The sequence below is a fragment of the Rhinolophus sinicus genome, linkage group LG02, assembly GCF_036562045.2.
Source record: "Rhinolophus sinicus isolate RSC01 linkage group LG02, ASM3656204v1, whole genome shotgun sequence".
Lineage (NCBI taxonomy): Eukaryota > Metazoa > Chordata > Mammalia > Chiroptera > Rhinolophidae > Rhinolophus > Rhinolophus sinicus.
Window position 1 is genome coordinate 42,168,809 of NC_133752.1, and position 10,837 is coordinate 42,179,645.

The 10,837-nt window shown below is 40.2% G+C and overlaps 1 protein-coding gene across 3 annotated transcripts in view; it reads right to left on the reverse strand.

The window, feature by feature from the left end:
- Window positions 1-2,258, reverse strand: part of GRID2 (glutamate ionotropic receptor delta type subunit 2) — a 1,327,069-nt gene extending 1,324,811 nt beyond the window's left edge. For 2 of the 3 annotated variants that reach the window (XM_074323476.1, XM_019741134.2), the window contains exon 1: window positions 1,743-2,257. In XM_074323476.1, the coding sequence (XP_074179577.1) occupies window positions 1,743-1,830 (88 nt within the window). In that variant the 5' untranslated portion in view covers window positions 1,831-2,257. Of the gene's footprint in view, window positions 1-1,742 lie in introns of all 3 variants that reach the window. The other variant, XM_019741137.2, reaches the window with a different exon arrangement.
- Between the last annotated feature and the right edge of the window lie 8,579 nt (window positions 2,259-10,837).

The following is a 10,837-nucleotide window of genomic DNA, read 5'->3' on the forward strand; positions in this document are numbered from 1 at the left end:
TCTGCATTCCTTCTCCAGTCATTCACACTGGGCATAAATGTATGCCATTTCTTTAAGAGAAGCACAGTTCATTTCCGAACTCCAAGAGAACATTACTGAACCCCTCCGTAAAACCATAATTTCTCCCTGAAAAGTTCAGAACCCACAGGCACTGTTAGCCCCCAGGCAAAACGAGATCTAGCAGGCAAGCTATCTAGTGCTCAATTTACTTAATGCATAAATGCAAGGTTTTCTGAATCCTGACCTCATTACCCCTTGCACAGAGACATATGGTTCTATTGATATAAATGATAGAGAATGGCAGACATGTTTACAAAGACAGCCGCTGAGACCAAGGGAGGGAGCCCCCTGGAGCTGAGGGGCTGGCTGCTATGGGAGCGCACACCAGATAGAAGCCCCTCGATTGGGCAGGCACAGCCGCCACCTGCAGCAGGTTCGACTTTCAGGGTCTCGTGTGTGTGTGCGTGCGTGTGTGTGTGTGTGTGTGTGTGAGCGCGCGCTGCACGGGGGAGGAGCAGGGGGACGGAAAGGGGAGATGCTGCGACCCATCTGTCGCCTCAATTTGCAGAACATCACGCCGTGTGGACAGATAAAAGTCCTGTGCCCAGGAAAATTCCCCAAGAGGGGCCTCTCTTCAGCCCAGTAAACGAACCTTGCTGGCCCGCGAACGCGAATTCCGAAAAGGAAATCGTCGCATTAACGCAGAAAAGGCTGCAAGAGCTCTTCTCCGCTCAGCTCTCTCGGATTAGCAAGTGAGAAGAGTTGGAGCCTGGAGCTGAGAGCGCTGTGCATGATAATGACGCGCAGCCCCCGCCCGCCCCCGCCCGCCGCGGCCAGTCCCGGCCCGTCTGGTTGCCAATAGGTGGGGCCACGAGCATCTCCCAGCCGGCTCCGCCGTCCTTTCTGGAGTCTGGTTCCCCGGCCGTAGACCCAGCGCCTCTGCTCTCGGTCTTGCGTGGCAACTCAGAGTGGACAGCGAGGCAGGTGTCTGCGAGGCAGCCCAGCAGGGCGGCCTGCGCACGTTTGCTCCCGGCGCTGCCGGAGCGCCTCGGGGCCAGTCTCGCAGCCGCGCCAGGCCCGGGGAGCGAGTGCGAGGCAGCTAGGCGCGCAGCTCCCAGTCCTCCGCGACGCCTCCGCCAGCCCCTCTCACCACGGCCGCCACGACTCTGCGCGAGTACCGCAAAGCCAAGAGATGCAGGAGGTTGGGGGCGCATCCAGCACGCTGTCACCACCGCACACCGCTGCAACGAACGCAGCCCGCTCACGTTGCAAAACCACCTGTTCGATTTGAAGGGAGCTCCCCCCGCCCAACCTCCCACCTCAGTTCTTTTCACCTCACAGGTGACACCTCCTCTATTCCCCCAAAGATAATTTTAAAGAATAGACCAAATGCACATCTGGGAAAGAATAGGGAAGGTTGAGACCATTAAACTTCCTTTCCCCGCACACTTAGAACCCCCGCACTCTCTGGTACACACGCACCCTGAGGCAAACTCGAGACCCCCACGCATGCAGCCCACACTCTACTATTCACCGCCAAACAGAACTCAAGTCAAGGATGGAGCATCATCCACATCCAGCCAGACAACTGAACAAGTGTGAAGGAAGGGTAGCGGGAAGGGGCAGCGAACCGCAGCTACTGCCAGCAAGCCACACAGAGGGCGGAGACGGGGAAGCAAAGGGGGAAACACCTGCGAACCGAAACGGTAAAAGTATCCACGGGCACACCTGCCCTTACTTACCGATGTGAATGATCGAATCCGCATTCGCCGAGTCCCAGGTTCGAAACCACCAGACGGACAAAACCAAGAGCAAGGGGTAAACTTCCATCTCCTCCTATGCTGATTTTCTTTTAGGGTGGATTTTCTTTCAATATTTTTTTTTTTTAAAAAGAAACAGTCCAAAGAGTTTGCGATCACAGCAGAGTTTAACGCAGCTTGTTCTTTTCCTTTTTACCCCCCCCCCTCTAAATTCCTACTGCCAGAGCAAAGCCTTTAATCGTCGCTGAGGAAGGCAGAGCGAATAAGAGAAAGAACCCAGCCTGAGGAAACCTCCTTCGCAAAGCAGTGTCACTTGGAAGGGAATTTTGGCATCGCCAGAGTTGTTTGCAGTTTGGCTTTTTAAAAAATGTATCCAGCCTTGGTTGCACTCGGGCAGGGGGAGAGTCTGGAGCTCAGACCATCCCCATCTCTGCGCCGGGGCCGCGGGTCTTGGGTCCCAGCTCCGCCGCAACTTCCAACAGACCCTGCCCACCCCCCACGCCGGATGTTCCCCTCCCCCCCAATCAAAAAGCTCCCCACCCCACCCCCCGCCCTAACGGCCCTCACAGAATCACTTGTCTTCGCTGCCAAAATAAAATCTAAGTGAAAAGGAAAGATTAGGCGATTCCAAGCGGAGCAGCCAGATTCCAGCAGGGAGGGGAAAAAAGCCCTCTCCAAGAAGGGTAGAGAAAGTGAACTTCAAGGTAATGCAGATAGTAATGCAGAGAAAATTCCCCTTCTGCGCGAGGCGGGAGCGGAGCTCGGCGAGGCGGGCCCGGGGAGCTGGTTCGCTCGGGCGCGGTGTGGCGGGGGAGTGCGCCGGGCGCGAGCAGCCGGGCCGGGCGGGAGGAGAGAAGCCGCCGCGGGCTGCAGGATGCTTTTGGAGCGGTTGGCCTGGCGGGATGCAGGAAGCGAGAAAGGAGCGCGCTTGGCAGCTTCAGCACAAGCCCCACGTTGCCTAGAAATGGATCACCTAGGAGAACGAGCGAGCCCGCGAGAGAGCGGTGCTGTCAGGCGGAGAGAGGGGGAAACCGAGAGAGGAAGAGCTTCTCTCTAATAACCACCTCCTCCCCCTATCTGCAATACAAGGGAGAAACAAAATAGTGCTCTCATTTCCCTTGGAATCTTCAACTGGGACTGAGAAAAGGCAGGACTCTGAAAGAAAAGACGTTGAAGCCTTAAAAAAGAAAGGTTGAAAGCAACCTAAAAAGCCACCCCACTTATTTAACCTTGCTATTGCTATTCTCCAACAGGTATCAGACTTTTTCTAGTCTTTGCCTGGAATTAGTTACATTGGTTAAAAACAAATTAGGGACACCTGGTCACTAAGGGAGACAAGACCTAGAAAGCTTTTAATGAGATTTTAATTATAAAGTTATAAAAAGGAGAGGACGTGCTAATTACCTTTTATACAGTGATTTTCTTTCTGTCTCCAGTGTATTTTTTAGGAAATCAGAATAGAGAAGGATAAGAAAAAAATCTTGAAATGAAAAAAATATATATAATAATTAAGTAAAACAAATGCATGCTTCAGGGAAACATTTGATCAAAATATTACATTATCTGGATAACAGGCTTATGTATATAAATTAAGTATAAGGAAGTTGGTTGCCCTTCCATGGAAAGAGCTGAAGAAGTACTGAATGACAGCCTCCCAGTTCCAGTATGAAAGGATTTTCTGCCAGTTTATTCCTTAAAATAAAATCCTGAGGATTGTGACTTCCTTTTGTCTAATGATTATCTTCTATCCAGTCTGGCCTCTTTTCAGACTGGATATTTGTTAACACAACCTAGTTGACTAGTTGAGGCCAGGTATTAAGGGGCCTAATGTTACTTCAATTATAACTGGAATCCTTGGGGAATGCATGGATGTCAAACTCCTCAAACAACCTTTCAGAGATGCCTCCCTTCCAAATTTGGCAAACCTCTTTTCTTCTTACTCTCTCACTTGAGCCCATCTCTTTTGTCTGGTGAATCAGGCTGTTATTTCTCCAAACACAATTTTATGTTCTCACCACTGTGAAATGCCTTCTTTCATTTATCTTGTGCATTTATTCCCTGAACATTCCAGAAAATGTTGTGTTGCTATATTGTTACTTATGTTAATAATTCTATTGGAAGGCAGCTATTCATCCTCCCAGTCATTCTCCTCCACCACTTCAAGGATTAGTTAAAATTCCTTTTGCCCATGAAGTTGAGCGTAATTTTATAATATGGCATAAACCCATCATCTACTGGCTCTCACGGCATACTCTATCTTTGTATTAGACTTAGACAGGACTACTTCTGAACTAGATCATTAATGCCTTGACAGTGAAAACAATAGCTTATTCATATTTTATTCACTATAGTTTTTACACAGAACCCCTTTGCTAACTCAAATTTCATCACTTCCTTCTGAATTTGGCATAAACCAGTGCTTCCAAGAAGACATTACAAATTAATTCCTCTCAATTTTGATCATTCCTTTATCTTTTCTTTTTTGTCATTAGTACACGTGGACTCAATATTGATTGTATTCATGTTGTTGATTTCATTTTACTTTTCAAAAAGTTCTATTGCAATTTCATGGATCATATTTTGTTGTTACAGATAATGAATCTTTGAAAGAATGGATGTATCTCACCATAGTTTGTTTCTATTATATTATTCACAAATACATTTTAAAAGTTGATGAGTCACTATGAGCTCTTTCAAGAGAAAAATGACGAAATAACTATTAACATGGAAAGAACACTATAATATCTTAGAAACAGAGAAATAGGAGGAACTTCAAAGCATTAGCTGGCCCAGTCATGGCTTAATAAATGTCTTTCCTAGAGTTAACTACATATAGTCAATTCAGACTATCTTCTCTCTTGGAAATCTGTTCTAGTGTGTTATGAGAAACAAACATTTTTGTTATTCCCAAATCCTCCTATTTGATGGTTCTCCAAGGTAGCTTCACTTTCAAATAACTTGAACAGCTTTTGAAAGACATCACTTCAGGCCAATTTAATCAAAATCACTGGGGTTTGGGGCTTGGCCAATATGTTTGAAGTGACTAATGGGCAGCCATAGTTCAGAACCACTGTACAGTCAAACGTTTAAATGAATCTGGGTGACACATCACAAAAAAAAACCAAAAAAACAAAGCAAAACAAAATACCAAAGCATCAAAATGACGATTCCTGACAGTCAGAAGAGAGAATAGAACCATGAGATGCAGGTTTCAAAAAGTAACACAAGAAAGTCAATGCAAAAATTAAAGCATAACAGTGGTTATTGATGGTTAGATGCATTTGGCTCACTGCACTGAAATTCAAAACTTTGTGACAGTCTAGCATATTTTTTGGGGGAGAAAGAGCCTTCTTTCACTAAAGATTTATGTCCAATAAGTAATTTTTTGAAGTAAAAATGTAAGTGAACCATGGCTCATGAATTTAGTCTTCCAATGTGGGCACTCAATTCAGGCATTACTTATGAACATCAGTAATTTGAAGGTAATTTGATCAGCTTTAAGATGTACAGTATAATGATTAATTTTTTTGAAAAACAGAATTTAGGAGAAATATTAATTTGCATTGTTGGGGGTCGTGCACATACAGGCTCCTTTAATCATGTAAAATGTACTGTGTATAAAGAATTTAATGAAAATCCTGGGAACATGTAATTGTTTCATTTTCATTGTAAAAAAATACTAAAAATACCAATGTCTACACTTTAAAATTCAGCTGCTCACTGTTATAACAGCAGTAAAACAACTTACATTAGTTAATTTTAAAGAATTCTTCAACACTATTCAATGACTCAAGAGATTTATTTTGTTTTAGTATAAAAATATGTTCAGTTATGAGATGGCCTACTTGAAAATTAGGGAGAAAACTTAGCTTTGAAGAGAATATCAGGAACAACTGGAATATAATGCATCTTGGTCATTGTTTTTAATTCACTATACAGCAGACCCTCAAATAATGTGGTTTCATTCAATGTTATTTCACTACAACATTGATGTGAAAGAAAAATCGATTCCTAGCCATGGCCTCTGTCTGTGTGGAGTTTGCATATTCTCCCCATATCTGTATGGGTTTTCTCCTGGAGCTCGGTTTCCTCCCACATCCCAAAGGTATGCATGTTAGGTGAACTAGCATATCTAAATTGTCCCAGTGTGAGTGAGTGTGGGTGGGAGTGCACCCTGAGATAGAAGATCATACTGTCTAGGGTTGATTCCAACTTGTGCCTTGAGCTGTCAGGATAGACTCTGGCCACACTCGACCCTAAATTGGAATAAGTGGTTGGAAAATAGTTATCTTACTGCTTTTATTATCATTTCTTAAATGTATGTATAGCTCACATGTATTTCAATGTTAAATATTAGATGTGTTTAAGGTCTTTATTTAGAAGTTTTGTAATATTTTATGCCATAGAAACTTAACGCTTATTTATATCAATTACTCTATGGTAAAACTGGTTTCCTAATACACAGTTTCTTTGCTTAAGGTCTCACTTTCCAAGAAAACATCAAAAAAGTTAAATGAAGACTTAACGGTAATTATACCATTAGTATCATAAATACGGATAGCCACATAAAAGAGTGTAAAAACTAAATATATTACAACTTTAACATGAATACAAAAAGAAAACTAAAAGAGGACAATGACTGACCACCTATATATGCAGTAACAAATTCTGGCTGTAAAATTATAATTGAGATGTTCACTTGCAAAAGTAAAAAAGTACATATATATATATATAGTTGTTGTTGTTGTTGTTGTTGTTTGTTTGTTTGGGGGCTAAAAGGACAACTTTTATACTTATCAGATCAAAGAATTTAAGAGCTCAATCAGACTTTAGGGCCTCATTTATTCAATGCCTGGTTTTCTATAACAGAATGGGAAATTGAGTCCCCAAAGTTGTACTGTTGTTTTTCGAAAGACTTGAACTTAGAAAACACATTTTTTTTTCTTTTGCTTTTAAATATGCTTTAAGAAAATCATTAAATCACATATTCCTGTAACATTGGGTATACCAAGTCTTTTAAAAAATTTTTTCCGGCCAACCTTGCACTGACTCACCACTTTCTACTCTGTCAAACTATTTTATCTGTGACAGCAGTGAAAATCTTGTCCTTCGTGATAAGTGGTATGCCCCTTCCTTCCTTTCTTTCCTTCCTTCCTTTTTTCCTTCCTTCCTTCCTTCCTTCCTTCCTTCCTTCCTTCCTTCCTTCCTTCCTCCCTCCCTCCCTCCCACCCTCCCTCCCTTCCTCTCTCCCTTCTTCCCTCCCTCCTTCCCTTCCTTTTTTTTTGCCCCTTACATTTTAAGCTCTTAATCCCTTCCTCCCTTTCAAAGTTTTTCCTAAATCTGTAAGGCTGCCCTGTCAGGGCAATGTCATATTTTATTCTAACTCAATGATTTATAAATTCTAACCAAATTTTGCAACTAGATTGATTTATATTTTTTAATGAACATTTTACCAATCTCATCTATTATTAAAATTAACTCAAGTAAACTTTGAATTTCAAAGCCTTTCATTATCCATACACTAACCATGATACTGAACTTTTAAAGCAAGAATTCAGTTACATAGATATTAGTGGACCTATTTTGGTTTAGGCTTCTTATCTCTTCTGTTTGGATGTTGACGTGGAATTTTAAGTAGAATATCAGTAAACATCAAGCAATTGGTGGATGGAGGTCAAATGATTATTTGTAACCCAACAGGGGCACTTTATTGAAATTGGCCCCTCACTACATTATATCCTGTCCCCACAAGATGGCAGCCATGCTTGATGTAGATTTAATCAGCTCACATTTTGAATGTCTCAATACTTAACAGTTTACCAGAATATTATTAACCCATATTAATTAAATGGCTATGTTTAAGCAAACTTGTATTTTAAGTGATTTTTTTTTTTTTAGGTATCTTGATTCTCTGAAGTTTTATTTCTTCTAAAACTTTCACATATGGATAATAACTATTATCACAGTCTTATAATACCTGCTTTATTCACATCCCTGATTTCATCAGTTACTTAGGAAGTAGATATTAATAGAACAATCTTTAATAATATGCCACTCATTCTTATGTTAAAGGACAATTAGAACACTGGAACAATTATTATGTAATTCACATTTTTAGTGTAAATTTTAGTTACAAAAATTAAGTTATTTAACTATTTGATTTTTCTCAAGAAAAATATTTTATATATCTTGAATTGAGGAATTGCACTTGACCATGGAATATAGAAATTGTCTATCAATTATATGATTTGATCTTTCTAGCATGGCATATTAGTTAAGGTAAATATGTAACAAATAGGTCAAAAGCAAAAAGAAAAAGCATCATGCACATAAGTAGCTCAGATACAAAGTGTGCTTATGCAATATTCTACGGATAATACACTATACATTTTAGTTTAAAATATATCGTATTTTATAGCAGCGGGTGTCATGGAGAAAACTTAGATAGAGAAACAAAAAATAATCAATATTCAATCATTTACACACACAGACATTGATTTTAGAGGAAGTTTCAAGATAGTAATAAAACTCTATAAACATTCATTTCAGTTCTTAGTGGGTAGGGTACATAATCAGTATAGATTTAAATACAATAAATTCCTTACTCATTGGTTTGCAAGTTGATGGTGAATCTAAGTCTTTAACTGATTATTAGTAAATGAATGAATAATGAGTGAATGAAAGGATAAAATAAAAAAATTTAAATATTGTGGAATATTACTCATGTAGAATAAGGCAAGAGAATCTTGACTTACTCCAAAATAAATAGATTACGGAGGTATCAAAGTGGTCTGTTTATGAGATTGTTCACCATTTATCAGTCCCATCATTTATAACACAGGTAGAATTTATCTGTTTGGTGTAGAAAAGATGAAAGATGTTTTAAAAGTGTCCTTTGGATGATGACAAAAATTGTCTCAGCAACAGTAGCCCAAATATGAATCTCTGCACAAATTTAACCTGAGTTATTTGCAGTATGGTTTATATGACTGAAAAGAATGCTGGGGGGAAACTAAGTTTTATATTAGATCTGATAGAATGTATCTAAAGTTTACTAAGATAAAATTAATTATATTGTCAACATTTTACTTCTTTCCTACCTTTTTTTACACTTTGCTGCTATATCAGATTTTTAAAATATCATCAAGATAGAGGTGAACCATAAAGAATTAGACACAACATCAAAGTTATAAGAATTAGACAATATTGAAAAATATTTAAGTGCCTACCCTGTTGGAAATTTTTGAACCAGCATTTCCTACATTGGATTCTATGAAATAATTTGTCCTGGAAAAAAATAAATTTAGTGGCCACATAAGATTGCAGAATGCTAGACAGATTTCTCTTCTCTTAGAGATTCATAATGCAACATATTAAAAACATGGAGAAATCCTCTAGGAAACAAATTATTAACCTGCATTTAACCCAGAATGACCCAAATTTATATAATTGTCAGTTCCTCTTTTTTTATACACAGAACAAACATAATTTGTTACACTGTTGCTATGCATCTTCTATTTCCCAAAAAACAAAAACAAAATTTGTTGTTGTTTTGTTTTTCCCTCTTTTGTTTGTGGATATTTATATTAGCCGGATTGCAAATCAGTTGGCTGGTATATCATATCTAGGGAGAGATTCTGTTTTGTGCTGCAATAGCAATTTCCTATATCTCTTTTGAACTTCTATGATGAGGGAAAACATATCACCCAGCAATAAAAATGTTTTCTTTTTAAAATGCTTTGTAGATTTTTATTTCTTTTTAGGATGTAGAAAGTCAAAAAAGAACATTGCTCTGCTCCTAACAATAAGAAAATACTGGTGATCTACGTAAATATAACTTTCCTTGAACTCATTTGGGAGTTGAGGTGGTGAGACAACAAAGTAAACTAAGTTCCAAAGAGTGGCAAGCACCTCTAACATGAGACAAGACTCAAAACTGTTCTACTTTGACAGAGCACAGAGGAAGAATCGGCTGCCATATTCGCTGGTAAGAAGAAATCAGCAAAAATTTTAATGAGGGCCGGCCCGGTGGCTCAGGTGGTTAGAGCTTCATGCTCCTAACTGCGAAGGCTGCTGGTTCAATTTCCACATGCGCCAGTGGGCTCTCAGCCACAAGATTGCCAGTTCAATTCCTTGAGTCCCGCAAGGGATGGTGGGCAGCGCCCCCTGCAACTAAGATTGAACACGTCACCTTGAGCTAAGCTGCCGCTGAGCTCCTGGATGGCTCAGTTGTTTGGAGCACGTCCTCTCAATCACAAGGTTGCCGGTTTGACTCCTGCAAGGGATGGTGGGCGCGCCCCCTGCAACTAGCAATGGGCAACTGGACCTGGAGCTGAGCTGCGCCCTCCACACTAAGGCTGAAAACAACTTGAAGCTGAACAGTACCCTCCACAACTAAGATTGAAAGGACAACTTGACTTGGAAAAAAAAATACTTTAAGTAATACGCAATTAATAAATGTAAATACATTAAAAAATTTAATGAATTCCTAAAGGTTGAATGAGGGGCAGCATAAAAGTTTAAAATAACTAGGAGCATCAGATGCAAGGGGTGTTTGCACTCACTTGTAAGCTCTTTTCTATGGACCTACACAGGGTGTGTATGGGAAAGAATGAAAACAGGACAAGACACCGGAAATACCCTCTAAATGGTACAGACATAATGGAGGTGGAAATATCTCTAACTAAGGCCTACTCCCCTGGATACCTTCTCATTAGGAAGAAAATATTTAAGCTGCTGAGGGAGGGACAGTAAGCTGTCTTGTAACTAGGGCCCAGGCAAATATCCAATGCTGGTGTAGAAGCAAAACTCATCAGGTTCTGGGGAAGGGTTAGTAAACTCTCCTTCCTGACACTAGGAACCAAGAAAAAATAATTGTCTAGGGAAAGTAATAGAATTAAAATTGTCTTTCTCTGGGGAAAGAAAAGGAAAACCCCTTTATAGGTCAGGATCCTATAATAAAAGACAGTAAACCAAAGATCCAAGAATCACAGAGAATTCCAAGGAGGATATTAACAAAGTAAAAGCACAAAGAACCTAGACATATCATAGTGAAACTGCTAAAAAAGAAAAATAAA